At 38.3% G+C, this 16811-nt stretch overlaps 1 protein-coding gene across 1 annotated transcript; it reads left to right on the plus strand.

Moving 5' to 3' along the window:
- The first annotated feature begins 8462 nt into the window (after nucleotides 1–8462).
- Nucleotides 8463–10490, plus strand: LOC128623377 (PH and SEC7 domain-containing protein 1-like). Its single transcript, XM_053650410.1, has one exon. The coding sequence runs from the start codon at nucleotides 8755–8757 to the stop codon at nucleotides 10060–10062; it is 1308 nt and encodes a 435-aa protein (XP_053506385.1). The 5' UTR covers nucleotides 8463–8754; the 3' UTR covers nucleotides 10063–10490.
- The last annotated feature ends 6321 nt before the right edge of the window (nucleotides 10491–16811 follow it).

A 16811-nucleotide genomic window follows, 5' to 3' on the forward strand; every position in this document is an offset into this window, starting at 1 on the left:
CATGCTATGACTTAGTCTTCAGCAGATTAGCTGGACATAGCAGTTATTCCAGTAGCAGCCAGGTAAAGTGTATAAAAGTGACAAGAAATTAAATACGATATTTTTAAAAGTACAGTAGCAGCAAAAATGCAACAGAGTCAATGCAGGAATGTGCAAACATTGCATTGGGAGTGGGATGGTGTTCAGTTCAGAGTGTGTGTGCGTGTGTGTGTGTGTGTGTGGGGGTCAGTCCAGTCTCTGAGTACTGAGGAGTCTGATGGCTTGGGGGAAGAAGCTGTTACACAGTCTGGCTGTGAGGCCCGAACGCTTCGGTACCTTTTTCCAGATGGCAGGAGGGTGAAGAGTGTGTGTGAGGGGTGTGTGGGTTCATCCACAATGCTGGTGGCTTTGCAGGTGCAGCGTGTGGTGTAAATGTCTATGATGGAGGGAAGAGAGATCCCAATGATCTTCTCAGCTGTCCTCACTATCCGTTGCAAGGTCTTGCGATCCAATAAGGTGCAATTTCCGAACCAGGCGGTGGTGCAGCTGCTCAGGATGCTCTCAATAGTTCCTCTGTAGAACGTGGTGAGGATGAGGGGCGGGAGATGGGCTTTTTTCAGCCTTCGCAGAAAGTAGAGACGCTGCTGGGCTTTCTTGGCTATGGAGCTGGTGTTGAGGGACCAGGTGAGGTTCTCCGTCAGGTGAACACCAAGACATTTGGTGCTCTTGGTGATCTCCATGGAGCAACCATCGATTTTCAGCAGAGAGTGGTCACTCCATTCTCTCCTGAAGTCAACAACCATCCCTTTCATTTTGTCCACATTCAGAGACAGGTTGTTGGCTCTGCACCAGTCCGTTAGCCGCTGCAGCTCCTCTCTGTATGCTGACTCGTTGTTCTTGCTGATGAGACCCACCACGGTCGTGTCATTGGAGAACTTGATGATGTGATTGGAGCTGTACGTTGCTGCACAGTCATGAGCCAGCAGAGTGAACAGCAGTGGACTAAGCACACAGCCCTGAGGGACCCCGTGCTCAGTGTGATGGTGCTGAAGATGCTGTTCCCAATCCGGAGAGACTGAGGTCTCCCAGTCAGGAAGTCCAGGATCCAGTTACAGATGGAGGTGTTCAGGCCCAGTAGGTTCAGCTTTCCAATCAGCTGCTGATGAATGATTGTATTGAATGCTGAACTGAAGTCTATGAACAGCATTCGAACGTAGGTGTCCTTCTTGTCCAGGTGGGTGAGGGCCAGATGTAGGGTGGTGGCATCATCTGTTGAGCGGTTGGGGCGATACGCAAACTGCAGCGGGTCCAGTGAGGGCAGCAGGGTCTTGATGTGCCTCATGACGAGCCTCTCGAAGCACTTCATGATGATGGATGTGAGTGCAACGGGATGGTAGTCATTGAGGCAGGACACTGAAGAATTCATTGTCCAATAGTGGTAGCCTTGACGCACGTTGGAACGATGGTGCTGCTCAGGGAGATGTTGAAGATGTCATTGAGAACATCTGCCATCTGGTCTGCACATCCTCTAAGCACTCTGCCAGGAATGTTGTCTAATCCAGCAGCCTTCCGTGGGTTGACTCTCCGTAAGGGGAGTATTCTCATCATTGATCTGATATTGCTATATTATCATCTACAGGGTTAGTTATAATACTGTCTGGTTTTAATTTAATAGCCGGAATTTCACATCTAATATTTTCAACTTCATCAATGAAAAAATTCATGAAATCTTCGCTGCTATGTAATGATTGTGTGCCTGTTTCTGTGGTGATTTTACTCCTAGTTAATTTACTACCGTGTTGAATAGAAATCTCGACTTGTCTTTGTTATCTTCCATTAAGGTGGAGAGAGAGACTTTTCTAGCATCACTAGGAGATTTTCTAGAGTTCAGTAGGCTCTCCTTCCATGCTGTTTGAAATATTACCAATTTGGCTTGACGCCATTTACGTTCTAATTGTCGAGTGGTCTGTTTTAAGGTACGCGTTTGATCATTATACCAGGGTACTCCATGATTTCTTCTCTTTAGCCCACTGTAACCTTGTCTTCCTTGGTCTACCTGTATGTTTTCCTTTTATAACCTTCCCATTTTGTTTAAACTTGGCCAGCCACAGCTGACTGGGAGCAACCAACATCTTTCGCCACACTCCGTGTCGGATTTCTTTCTAGCATTAGCATTTTTAGTCTTGTGCTGGTATTTGTTTTAAAAATGCAAATTATAAGGTGATTTCATCCTGATTTTCCTCTACTTGATCTGGAAAAAATATGACATTAATTAAAATAATTTCATTTAATTTGCTTGTTTCACGAAGCCAGAACATTCAGCTGTTAAACAAAAATTGTTTTGTATCGTATCTGTAATTTTGTTTATTTGCTAAGAAGTAAAACAGCCGGGTGAACATCCTCTAAGTGTGGTGATTCCATCATTTTTTCCAGGGCTCGTACTTGCACTTTATTCGTTTGTGCAGCAAGTGAGAATGTTCTGAGAGGTTTGTTTGGTCTGAACTGAAGAGATGGAGATATGGAAAGGAGATAGATCAGGACCTAGGCTAAACATGGAGAAACAAAGATGAAAAGTAAAAGAGAAATGTGGACAGATGGTTGAATGGGTGTTATTTGTTTTATCATTCTTGACCTTTTTTTGGTTTTATCTGTTAGTTAATTTTAATGAATTGTTAATTAATGTAGTTCAAACATTGAATAAAAATATTTGTATGTAAAATGTGGTCAATGTTATTGACTTGTGTTCATTTATATGTTATTGATATACACGTTATCGATATGTTATTATCAGTGTTAATGCTTTATAAATGAATTCTAGTAACGGCAAAAAACATACTTAAAGTAAACATTACTCAGTCGTTTAAAAAAGATAACTAGGACTCGTATGTCACTAAAAAACGTAGTATATTTATAAGAATCACTTAGTAAATTTTACTAACAAAGAGTGAGTTTGATTTACTTGAAACTGAGTATTTTAAAGTAAATTTCACTTGAGAATTCCTCATTACAGGCACCAAGAATTGTGTTTACTTTACTTGAAAATATGTTCTGTTAAATTTACTAGCAATTTCTAATTGAAAATTGTTTCCAAGCTTTTTTCAAGTAAATCCTACTCCAAATTTTAGTCAGTGAAGTTCTGTTTAATGAAAAATAGAAAAAAAATGACATGAAAAAGGGCATTATGAAATAATAATAATAATAAAAAAACATTTTATTATAATAAATTCTGTTATTTATTATTTAAATTATTTAACATTTTATAACTTGTACATATATTTATTCATGCATTTACTCATTTCATTATTTATGATCATAGGCATAGCCTATTTATTGAATTCATTTTAACTAAACATTAAATAATGGACGTGATTTCTGCACAGCACAATGTAAGGAGCACCGTTCCCTGTAAGGCCCCTTCACATCACACACCTGTCTGGACGGATGTGGAGCTCAGAGATTGTGGTCTACTCGAAGTCATACTGCCCCCTGTTGTTCATCTAAATGTAGTGCAAATGCCATCCAAGCAGAAAATCCCACCATGCACCTGTCAATCATGATTGAGTCCCAAATAGCTCCATGGTAGCAGGAAGATGGTGTAATGTGAGAGAATGTAGGTAGGGATTGACTTAGGATTCAGCTTTTCTATTGTCTAATGGCTCAATAAATCAAGCAATAAATGACGTCAGTAATGACTTCAGCTGAAATGCAGGGGTTTGGAAGTTAAATATCCCACGTCATGCAAACCATCATCTCTTTCATGTTTCTGGTGATAATCTGAACTTCTTGTGAAAACACTGCACTTTGAACAGAAGTAAATCAAGTTTTTTTTAAAAAGGCAGATATTGCACCTAGTACAGGGCAGGTGTAAGGGCTAAATTACATTTGAAGGCTACATTAAAACTAAGTAAATTGTAATTGTAAAATGTATAAGTGTCTGTTGATTTACATTTACATTGTAACTGGTCTGTAACTGGTCTGTCTCTATAGTCAGAGTGTTGTATCTGGTCTGTCTCTATAGTCAGAGTGTTGTATCTGGTCTGTCTCTATAGTCAGAGTGTTGTATCTGGTCTTTAACTGGTCTCTCTATAGTCAGAGTGTTGTATCTGGTCTTTAACTGGTCTCTCTATAGTCAGAGTGTTGTATCTGGTTGTTAACTGGTCTCTCTCTATAGTCAGAGTGTTGTAACTGGTCTCCATAGTCAGTGTTGTAACTGGACTCTCTATAGTCAGAGTGTTGTAACTCTTCTCTATAGTCAGTATTGTAACTGGTCTCTATAGTCAGTGTTGTAACTGGTCTCTCTATAGTCAGAGTGTTGTAACTGGTCTCTATAGACATAGTGTTGTAACTGGTCTCTCTATAGTCAGTGTTGTAACTGGTCTCTCTATAGTCAGAGTGTTGTAACTGGTCTCTCTATAGTCAGTGTTGTAACTGGTCTCTCTATAGTCAGAGTGTTGTATCTGGTCTCTCTATAGTCAGTGTTGTAACTGGTCTCTCTATAGTCAGAGTGTTGTAACTGGTCTCTATAGTCAGTGTTGTAACTGGTCTCTCTCTATAGTCAGAGTGTTGTAACTGGTCTCTCTCTATAGTCAGAGTGTTGTAACTGGTCTTGCTATAGTCAGAGTGTTGCAACTGGTCTCTCTATAGTCAGAGTGTTGTAACTGGTCTCTCTCTATAGTCAGAGTGTTGTAACTGGTCTCTCTCTATAGTCAGAGCGTTGTAACTGGTCTCTCTCTATAGTCAGAGTGTTGCAACTGGTCTCTCTATAGTCAGAGTGTTGTAACTGGTCTCTCTCTATAGTCAGAGTGTTGTAACTGGTCTCTCTATAGTCAGAGTGTTGTAACTGGTCTCTCTCTATAGTCAGAGTGTTGTAACTGGTCTCTCTATAGTCAGAGTGTTGTAACTGGTCTCTCTCTATAGTCAGAGTGTTGTAACTGGTCTCTCTATAGTCAGAGTGTTGTAACTGGTCTCTATCTATATAATATATATATCTATCTATATAATAGGGCAACTTGCTATAACTCTCATAACTGGACTGAAGAAAAGATGCCTGACTCGTGTGCAGCTTGGGGCTGTACAAATCATCACACAGTCCAAACCAGATCTCAAGGAATTACCTTTCACTGGTAAGACTGAACAGTTGTTCCTGGTTGCGTTTGGTCATTATAACCTTATGTTGACAGCTAACTAGCTGACCACCAAAGTCTGACTATTAATAACTTAAATGACTTTTACATGATTTCTTATAAAGTCTCAGCCTATATTATAGTTTATATCACAAACTAAATTGCCCATAATCGAGATTTTCATCTATGTTCATTTAGCATGAGCATTCAGTGTGATTAAGGTCCAGCTCATGTAGTACAAATCAGGTTGTAAATCGAGCGGCTGTCCAGTACACTGAAGGTACCAACAGTGTGGACAGAAGTGAGTTATCAGTAGATGCTGAATGTCAGGTTTATCCTCTGCCCAGAGCACTTCAAGGAACGATCTGAGAGCCTCGATCAAAGACATAGATCCAAACTCAAAGTATTTGACATACGAGTTGACCGAAGATGCTGGAAAAGTAAATAATGTGCAGGACCTGGAGGATTTTTCTGAAGAACAGTGGGCAGTTTAACTGCTCAGGACAAACAAGGGACTCATGAACAGCTCTCACAGAACATAAACACAGTCGTTGACCATCCAGGTAACGACACACGGTATTAATAATCAAGCGTGCGTAAACTTTTGAACGGGGTAATTTTGATAAATTCAGCTATTATCTTGTGGACTATATGTAAACATCTGTTAGGTGAAATAACTTATTCAGCTTATTGTTATTGAAATAGCTTATTTTGTTAAGAGTATTAAGATTTTGCAGATTCTGCAAGGGGTATGCAAACTTCTGACCACAACTGTATGTTCTCTATATGTCTTTTCTTTACAAAATGTAAATAGATTTGTTTGACTTATTTTGTTATTTTGAATAAATATTCATATTATATTCATATTGCATGAATTCATATTGTATGTTTTAATTGTTTATAAAAGTCCTCGATGTTTTTAAGTGGTTGAATTTATTTGCGGGCATGCATTGGTAGCTGTGTGTGTGTGTGTGTGTGTGTGTGTGTATGAGAGAATATTTTTCTTGAAATATACTGTAAATATATTTACTTGTTATTTTGTTGTTTTTAAAAGTGTGTTAATAAATGTTCATATTGTAGTGTATTTGTTAATGTTTAATAAAAACCCTTAATCTAATTAAATGGTTGAATTTGTGTTTCTCTGCTAAAATGAAGTACATTTAGCAGTTTCTGGGCCACATCTGGCCCGGGGACCATGCCGACTCTCAGCCAGATCTGTCTTACAGTGTCTGGGCCAGACCCGGGCCACATAAAGCAATATAAGTTACTTTACAGTGTCTGGGCCGGAGAAAATTGTATGTGTCTGTTTTCAGTGTGTGGGCGTATACTGGGCCAGAACTAAAGCAAGTATGTGACCCACAAGTGGGCCAGACAAATTTTGCTATCTGTGAAGTAACGCATTGAATAAAGCACGACGTTTTGAAGTAGAAAGGCTGAAATAGTATTTTCTTGTAAAACATACCTCAGTAATCTTTGCTTTATTTACAAGTTCCAAAAAAGTATTTTTTTACAGAGTTGATCCTGTGGAATGTCATGAACATACTCTACATTTGGGATTTAATAACAGGTTTCAGGTTTCATAACAGGTTTATCCATGAAACTAGTAAATTAAACCCACTTTACATAATCAAATAGATGATGATGGTATTGAACTCACAGAAATAGCTGTCAAATGTTGCTGTGGTGTAAATTTAATTAGATTTGAAAGTAAAGCTAAAAAGGAAGATCAGCGGTCCTTAAAGTACTTTAAATTATTTTAAAGCTGTACCACATTCCCGTTTCAAGTTAAATATACTAAAGCTACAAGAGATGTAGGCTACCTTTATGAGGTTCCACTCCAGCAACAAGGAAAATTAGGCTACAGTTTGGTACCTTTACTTCCGGTCACAATTTTAAAATAAGAGATTAAATCGAGTATTGTCTAATTTAGATAAATACCTGATTAATGTTTCTAAACGACATACACAAGATTTTATACTGAGCTGCTGCATGCACACAGCTGATCTCCCCATTGTACATCGTTTGATTTTCAAAGTTTTAAATGGATTTTGCCTCATAGAGAATCACACTGAGTCAATATAATGTTCTATTTCTTTCTTGAAATATATAACACAGGGTTTGTTTGTTTTTTAACAGGAAAACTTATATTTGTAAATATGAAATTTTGATATTAAAAGAATAAAATGTATTATATAAACCTGACTGTGCTTGTCACTACAGTTCTCCATAAGACCAAATAAATGTTTCCATGACAACATAAATCGGTCATCAGAAGGAATAAATCAATCCCACAGCATTTCACATTAACTCTGCTGTATTTATTTTTTTTAAAAAAGTATTCTTTCTTTTTAATCCTTTTAAATTAATGAAATCTTTTAACTTTGTGATCGTATACTGAGTACAATTTTGCAGATTGACAATTACAACAGACATTTTCAGTGAATTACAGAACAATTCAAATTGAATGTGAAGGGAAACATCCCCACCTAGTGGTGAACATGTACATTTCACTTCGAACAAATAATCCATCCATTAAACACATTAAAACAACACATTTTACAACATACCTGCACAATGTAAACATAAAATAAGGAGATCGTAGCAGAGGGAATAAAATCAATGCTACATAAAACACAGGATAACACACAAAGAAATTACGATCAGGCCTCGTAATACAAAGTCGAGATAACACATAACACATTCGACGCCAAACACGCATCAAGAGATTCAGAACATGTTCACTGTAATGTACATTCACAAATAAAGCAGTTATTTATGTGTTTTGAACCCTGTTTAACTGATAAATCTTACTCACAGCATTTCACATTAACCCTGCTGTTCCACTCGCTCAATGCCATCACTCGCCACATAGACGGCGCTGTTCCCATTTATGCAATAATTTAATCTATTTGCACTCCGTTACACAAGTGCAAGTCAAATCAATATCAGCTTTAAATTTTACAAAGTAATGTTTCACTGGGTAAATCCTAGGTATATTTTTAAATCATAACGCTTTGACTTTGTTTGTAATTAAATATTGATTAGATATAAGCCAAACCTTTTCCCAAACCATATTGTCTGTCTAACGATTCCGATCTGAGTAAATATAAATCAAAGACACGGCGTTTCTTTCAAATAACGCTCCTATGGATGGATCTGTGCTGTGAGTTAAGGGAAAAACAAATATTACCTACATAAGAACTTATTATAGTAGCTGGGGACCGTTGTTGAAAGTTAAATCTTTTGTCTAAACAAAAAGTCTATATGTCTAAACAGCATATAGACTTTAGGAGATATTGCACCAAAAACTTTTGCACAGTCCCCTGGTGTTACAGGAATCTTACAATGTGCGGAAAACTCATTAAAAGTGAAAAGAAAAGCATTTACATTAAATAACTGATACACCAATATGATGCCATTATTATTTTCAGCCCGTTGCTCAGAGCAACAGTCCGCGCTGACACCGGGACCACGTGACTCGCTGACACGCGCTCGGGGCCGCAGCCCCACTATGACGTCAAGGTTCGATATTCGATTTTTCAAGTCTCGTCTTGGCGTCATTTGATCAAGCTTATATAAAGGGCTGCACACAGCAAGCAAGATCTTCTTACTAAACTCTTGTTACAGAACTTGTGATTAAAACACGATAATTATGTCCAGTAAATTTATGCCATCAGTGCTGAGAAATGGTTGGACAAACCCAGAGAAAGATGAACAGGAAGATGTCGGGAGAGACATCCAGGAGAACAACTCTGGTAAAAAGCAACAAGTTCAACCTTCCATTTGTAACAACAGAGAAACCTATTTGCGAGGACAAATACTTGGCAGGAATCTCTACTACCAAGAGGCATACAGATGTCCGGAGATTATCCGGCAGCTGAATAAGGATTTGGAATTAGCAGAGATAACAGTCAACTCGTACGTCAGGTACTTTAAGTTTGGATCTATGTCTCTGATCGAGGCTCTCAGATCGTTCCTTAAAGTGCTCTGGGCAGAGGATAAACCTGACATTCAGCATCTACTGATAACTCACTTCTGTCGTTGGTACCTTCAGTGTACTGGACAGACGCTCGATTTGCAACCTGATTTGTACTACATGAGCTGGGCCATAATCACACTGAATGCTGATATTAATGGCGATCACAAAGCGAGGAAAAGGACTTGTAAAGACTTTATAAGGTACCTGTGCAGTGTGGATTGCTTCTCACAGTATGATCTGAAACAATGGAAGAACGTTTATGAATCAATCAAAACAAAGCCGCTAAAAATGTTCAGAGTAATAGCTAGATGGGACACTGCATCCAAAAAGGAAATATCGAAACCAGAGGATTCTGGCTGTAACTCATCATTTGAGACTAAAACCAACCCTACCACCACGATCTACAAAAAAGGGTCTCTCATCCGGAAAAGAGTTATGGACGAGAATGGGAGCAAACCCAAAATAGGCCAGAGAGCATGGAAACCGTTTACTGCAGTTCTACAAGGCATGGTTCTGCATCTACAAAAACACACATCTAAATTTTGTAAGGCAGACAACAAGAATGCCATTAGACTGCATCATGCCGTGGCGTACCCTGTAGATTACAAAAAGAGGCCTCATGCGCTGTGCCTCAGGACCGCAGACTCCAGACTCTTCTACTTCCAGGCCGAGAGTGAAGTAGAGCAGACATCATGGGTTGCGATGATTAACCGCATCGCTGCCCGTTACTCTGCTCCTCCATTCACTTCAGCTTCACATGACGAGGCAAATTACCCCCTGGTCCTACCTTCATTCCCCACCACTCTGACTCTAGAGGAGCAGCTCGAGTCCCACAAGGACCAGTTAAAGAGGGTTTCAGAACCTACAGATCCAACATTGTCTCTTAGGGATGGTACTTCTGATGATATGGAGCAGGAGGTGAAGCGCTACACAACATATGTGAGAGCGTTACAGGAGCTTACTGCAGAGAAATGTTTTTAGAAGTTGCATCAGGAGTAACGGAGCAGGAAGAAGTTGCATCAGGAGTAACGGAGCAGGAAGAAGTTGCATCAGGAGTAACGGAGCAAAAAGAAGTTGCATCAGGAGTAACGGAGCAGGAAGAAGTTGCATCAGGAGCAACAGAACAGGGCGATGCTGTGACTGAATTAACAAAACAGGAAGAGATTATCAAACATTGTCTCTTAGGGTTGGTACTTCTGAAGCGCTACACAACATATGTGAGAGCGTTACAGGAGCTTGCTGCAGATAAACATGTTGGAGAAGTTGCATCAGGAGCAGAAAGTCCTGATTCAGGAGTTGTACAGCTGAGTTGATTATTTTACAAATATGAATTCATGTCTATTATTTTTATTTTATTTATTTATTTATTTTACTTTTTTTTTTTTTCAAATAAATATGCTAAAATAACATTTATGTTTCTGTGTTGTGTTATAATTTTATGCTAGTAAGTGGTGTTAAAATTTGGTCTAACCATCAACGAGCCGGTGTGTTATGATGGGGCGTGTTGTGGGCCGGGTGTAGTGGTCCGCTCAGGGGAAGAAAGTCCACGGCCACTTTTTGGTCCCTGTCCACCTTTGATTATTGCTATTATTAATGCTAAATAACATATGCTGAAAATTTAAATATCAATGTTAAAACACTGAAATGAGGGCCCCCCGATTCTTACATTTTACCTAGGGTTCCCAAATCACTAAATCCGCCCATGTCTTTAAGTACTAATAATTCACCATCATTGAGAAAATGGAACAAAATCAACAAATACAAATCAAATAGAGAGACACTGGCAGTCAGTCTGCTTTCTATATTTTTATTAGCAATAAACAGAAACAGATATCCTCCGAAACAGACAATTACAAACATAATTATAAGATAATCCTTTAAGGATCCAGTAAAACATTTACAGTTAAGATTATAGCAGTAAAACATGTATGTGATAATAATAACATTATTAATAATAATATTAAATGAACCATGATTTGAAGACAAGCTATTAAATCATTATAGCTCATATATCGATACACCGAGTGTTTGGCAATGAGTGGGGAAACTGAAGACAGATGTTTTAGCTCCATCTCTAATCCTGACAGTCTGACCTGTCCTGTCAAAGTCCTCCAGCTTGAAGTGCTCACTGCATAACACGGAGGACTCACTTACGGAAAAACCTTCCTTTTTTACAGCTCCTTCCCACTGCCTCCTCGACTGTTTCTCTTTGGGAAAGCTTCAAAGTGTGAGAAAAGTTAGCCAGCCAACTAACTAAGATTCACAATATGTCAGACACTCAGCTGAAACCAGGAGCCGCTTTGGAGAACAACGGCAACATAGATGAAAATCTCGATTATGGGCAATTAAGTTTGTGATAGAAACTATAATATAGGCTGAGACTTTATAAGAAATCATGTAAAAGTCATTTAAGTTATTAATAGTCAGACTCTGGTGGTCAGCTAGTTAGCTGTGAGCATAAGGTTATAATGACCAAACGCAACCAGGAACAACTGTTCAGTCTTACCAGTGAAAGGTAATTCCTTGAGATCTGGTTTGGACTGTGTGATGATTTGTACAGCCCCAAGCTGCACACGAGTCAGGCATCTTTTCTTCAGTCCAGTTATGAGAGTTATAGCAAGTTGCCCCGTCCAATATGGCGGTGACGTTAATGTAAGATCCAGCTGCCAATGCGGCGTCCATGTATTTATATGTCTATGGTGCTGTGGATCAAATTCAACAACCTGAATACAGAAAACAACCAGTTAAAGTCCAGTTACAACACTCTGACTATAGAGAGACCAGTTACAACACTCTGACTATAGAGAGACCAGTTACAACACTCTGACTATAGAGAGACCAGTTACAACACTCTGACTATAGAGAGACCAGTTACAACACTCTGACTATAGAGAGACCAGTTACAACACTCTGACTATAGACAGAGACCAGTTACAACACTCTGACTATAGAGAGACCAGTTACAACACTCTGACTATAGATAGAGACCAGTTACAACACTCTGACTATAGAGAGACCAGTTACAACACTCTGACTATAGCAAGACCAGTTACAACACTCTGACTATAGAGAGACCAGTTACAACACTCTGACTATAGAGAGAGACCAGTTACAACACTCTGACTATAGAGAGACCAGTTACAACACTCTGACTATAGCAAGACCAGTTACAACACTGACTATAGAGAGACCAGTTACAACACTCTGACTATAGAGACCAGTTACAACACTCTGACTATAGAGAGAGACCAGTTACAACACTCTGACTATAGAGAGACCAGTTACAACACTCTGACTATAGCAAGACCAGTTACAACACTCTGACTATAGAGAGACCAGTTAAAGACCAGATACAACACTCTGACTATAGAGACAGACCAGTTACAATGTAAATGTCCACTATGATCAACAGACACTCATACATTTTACAATTACAATTTACTTAGTTTTAATGTAGCCTTCAAATGTAATTTAACCCTTACACCTGCCCTGTACTAGGTGCAATATCTGCCTTTTTTTAAAAAAAAAAACTTGATTTACTTCTGTTCAAAGTGCAGTGTTTTCACAAGAAGTTCAGATTATCACCAGAAACATGAAAGAGATGATGGTTTGCATGACGTGGGATATTTAACTTCCAAACCCCTGCATTTCAGCTGAAGTCATTACTGATGTCATTTATTGCTTGATTTATTGAGCCATTAACACAATAGAAAAGCTGAATCCTAAGTCAATCCCTACCTACAGTTCTCACATTACACCATCTTCCTGCTACCATGGAGCTATTTGGGACTCAGTCATGAAAAACAGGGTGCATGGTGGGATTTTCTGCTTGGATGGCATTTGCACTACATTTAGACGAACAACAGGGGGCAGTATGACTTCGAGTAGACCACAATCTCTGAGCTCCACATCCGTCCAGACAGGTGTGTGATGTGAAGGGGCCTTACAGGAAATTGCTAGTAAATTTAACAGAGCATGTTTTCAAGTAAAGTAAACACAATTCTTGGTGCCTGTAATGAGGAATTCTCAAGTGAAATTTACTTTAAAATACTCAGTTTCAAGTAAATCTTACTCACTCTTTGTTAGTAAAATTTACTAAGTAATTCTTATAAATATACTACCTTCTTATTGACATACGAGTCCTAGTTATCTTTTTTAAACGACTGAGTAATGCTTACTTTAAGTATTTTTTTTTTACCGTTACTAGAATTAATTTGTAAAGCATTAACACTGATAATAAAATTGTATATCAATAACATATAAATGAACACAAGTCAATAACATTGACAACATTTATATACAAATATTTTTATTCAATGTTTGAACTACATTAATTAACAATTCGTTAAAATTAATTAACAGATAAAACCAAAAAAAGGTCAAGAATGATAAAACAAATAACACCCATTCAACCATCTGTCCACATTTCTCTTTTACTTTTCATCTTTGTTTCTCCATGTCTAGCCTATGTCCTAATCTATCTCCTTTCCATATCTCTATCTCTTCAGTTCTGTCTCATTTTCACTATTATAGGTGAAGTTTTCATTATAATAAAGAAACCGTTACAGATCACACTAACTGTTACGTAACGGGAGTAGAGGCAGGAAGTAAGCACAGGAGTGAAGTCTTTATTTACTACTCAAGTCAACACACGAGGAGGTGGGAAACAAGGTCTAAACTTAGAACTTGAACTGAAGCAAAGAACCTGAACTTAAACAGGGTGTGGACACTACCACATTTAACATAACTGAAACATTTAACCTTTCACTAGAAATGAAGCACAAAACTTAGAACAAGACTTTGACATGAAACACTCGTTTAACTCAGGCATGAAACACTCGTTTAACTCCGGCATGAAACACTTGTTTAACTCAGGCATGAAACACTCTTCTAACCCAGGCATTCTCCGGCTTGATTGAGAATATTGTTTATACTAATTGTGATTTTTTTTGTTTGTTTATGATTCCATACTTTATTTCCTCTACTTGATCTGGATTAAAATATTTTAATGTGCTTGAGCTATGTTTCGTGAAGACAGAATGTTCAGCTATTAAACAAAAATTGTTGTGTGTCATATCTGTGATTTGTTTATTTGCTATGAAGTAAAAAAAGTTGGTTGAGCAACCTCTTAGTTTGGTGATTCCATCATTTTTGCTAGGGGTTTTAGGTGTCCAACAGACTTACATTAGTAGCTTTCTATGCAAAGAATGAACTTTTGGAGAAAACTTTAAAGCATCCAGCTCAAGAAAGATCTTCTGAAACACTTCAAATGTGCTTCTTAGCTTTGAGGGGTAGCTTATGTTCAGGGAGTAAATGAACCCCATGAGCAAAAGGCACGCATTTATGAGATTTTTACATCCAAATAGCATCTCAGTTCCATATGATCACATCAGCTCTGGTGGCATCTTCCTCTCCTGAAGTTCTGCCCAGTACAATGATCTTCAAGACCTGTTTAGCGATGCTATCTTTTATCATGTCTTCGCTGACATCCTGTTAAATACACAAATCAGTGCAAGGTAGTCAAAATACTCTACAGTATCTTCCATGTTATCTTTGATTATGCATGATGGGGGGATTTTATTACTGATTGCGGTTTCTGAGACAGACAATAGTAACCGAGTTAACATGCAACCAAGTTAAACTAATAATATAGCTAACTGGGTTGAGTTTACATGCTTAACGAACTGATCCATGACCATAAAACAGAACTGAGTTTTCAAACATTATCCGAAAACCTGTTAACATTCACGAGCGCACACACGAACATTATTCATAACTAATTAAGAAGAAACCAGCGGCAACTACCACCAGGAAAAAGCATGCTATTAGCTGCAGACGTCACTAAATTGCTTAATAAACAATAAATATTTCACCACTTACCGTACTTTAATCTCTTCAATCGCTGAGAAAACCTTCTGTTGGGCAAACTTCCCTGCAGTCTCCGCACGCCAATGCTAATGTCACGATCCAGCCGGCAGATGGCGCTGTGGTGACAACGTGCACGAGCGGCTTCAGAACGCGCATGAGCACGTGCTTGAAGTGCGCATGGAAGCTAAGACTGTGTTAAGTGTTGCCAGCTGCCAGCAATTAAGAGAATGGTGACTGGTTATTTAAACCCCTAGATGGGATGAATAATGATGCCAGGTGGTAATGTTACCGTACTCTGTCTATTTTCCTGTTCCTTAGTTCATGCCATAGTTAGATGAGTGTCTCCTGCCATAGTTAGATGAGTGTTCATGTCTTCGTTTAAAGAGTGTTCATGTCTTAGGTTAAGGAGTGTTCATGCCCGAGTTAAATGAACGTTTCATGCCTGAGTAAATGAATGTTTCATGCCTGAGTTAAACGAGTGTTTCAAGTCATAGTCCTGTTCTAAGTTTTGTGCTTCATGCCTCATTTCGAGTTAAGGGATAAGTGTTTAAGTTTCCGGTCCTTAGCTTAAGTCTAAATAAAGACATCACTCCTGCGCTTAATTCCTGCTTGAGTTGTGTTTCGTAACAGCTAATGTCAGAGGAGCGCACATGCAGCTGTTTCCGGGCTGTTTTGAGTACTTTTTACTTGCATTTGTCAGTTGTTGTTGTTGTTGTTGTTGTTGTTTTTTGCATCAATAAATTAGATGACTAAACACAAAGTAAATATTACTTTGGCATTTACATACAAATTTCGGTATGTATTTGAGCACAAATAATTACAAAGAAAAAGCCAAGTAACGCATTGAATTAAGTACGATATTTTGAAGTAGAAAGGCTGACATAGTATTTTCTTAAAAAACATCCCTCAGTAATCTTTGCTTTATTTAAAAGTTAAAAAAAATATATATTTTTTTTACAGTGTTGATCATGTGGAATGTCATGACTAACATACTTTTAAAAGCCTTGAAATAACAGCAGCTACAAAAAAAATATATCTACATTTGGGATTTAATTTCATAACAGGTTTATCCATGAAACTAGTAAATTAAACCCACTTTACATAATCAAATGGATAATGATGATGATGATGATGGCATTAGACTCAAAGAAATAGTTATCAAATGTTGCTGTGGTGTAAATTTAATTAGATTTGAAAGTAAATCTATTCACGGTTCACAGGTGCCATATCACGTGATGTGCTTAATTGTCACCTGATCAAGGCAGGCCTATAAATAGGCATGATGTTACATAAGAACTAAAGACGTCTGTTCTAGCAGAGGCAAAGAAGACGAAGAACAGAGAGAGAGTGAGAGGTGAAAGGCGAGGTGATTACGAATGCTCAAAACAACACATATCAACACAGAACAATTTGGTTCCGGTACATCGTGACCCAACTAGAGACCTTCAGAATTGAGACACAAAGACGTTGCTATGAAACTTATCATTCCCTGAAACTTCTACTCTGCAACTTGTGGTAGTCTTTTCATCCACCAGTTCCTTCCTCGTTTATGGAAGGACAGTAAATCAACATGGCCGCTCGCACTGTGAACAGTGTGAAGTTTCCTCATCTCTACTTTTAAACTTGTGTATAGCAGTATTGGCTTTCGATCACTTGGTTATATCGATCACACTGACCATACTAATGGCTGTTTTGAGAACATAGTCATCAACGTTAGAGTTATCACTAACGTTAGCCGGCTAGCTTGTTGCTAAGCTACTCGCTATTGTCCGCTGTTGTTGCTGTGCTGCAGTTTCAGTCCAAAATGCTGCATGAAGTTCACTACAGTAGAACAGAACCAATAGGCACTCAGGCCTATATCT

This window comes from Ictalurus furcatus, chromosome 19 (genome assembly GCF_023375685.1).
Source record: "Ictalurus furcatus strain D&B chromosome 19, Billie_1.0, whole genome shotgun sequence".
NCBI lineage: Eukaryota > Metazoa > Chordata > Actinopteri > Siluriformes > Ictaluridae > Ictalurus > Ictalurus furcatus.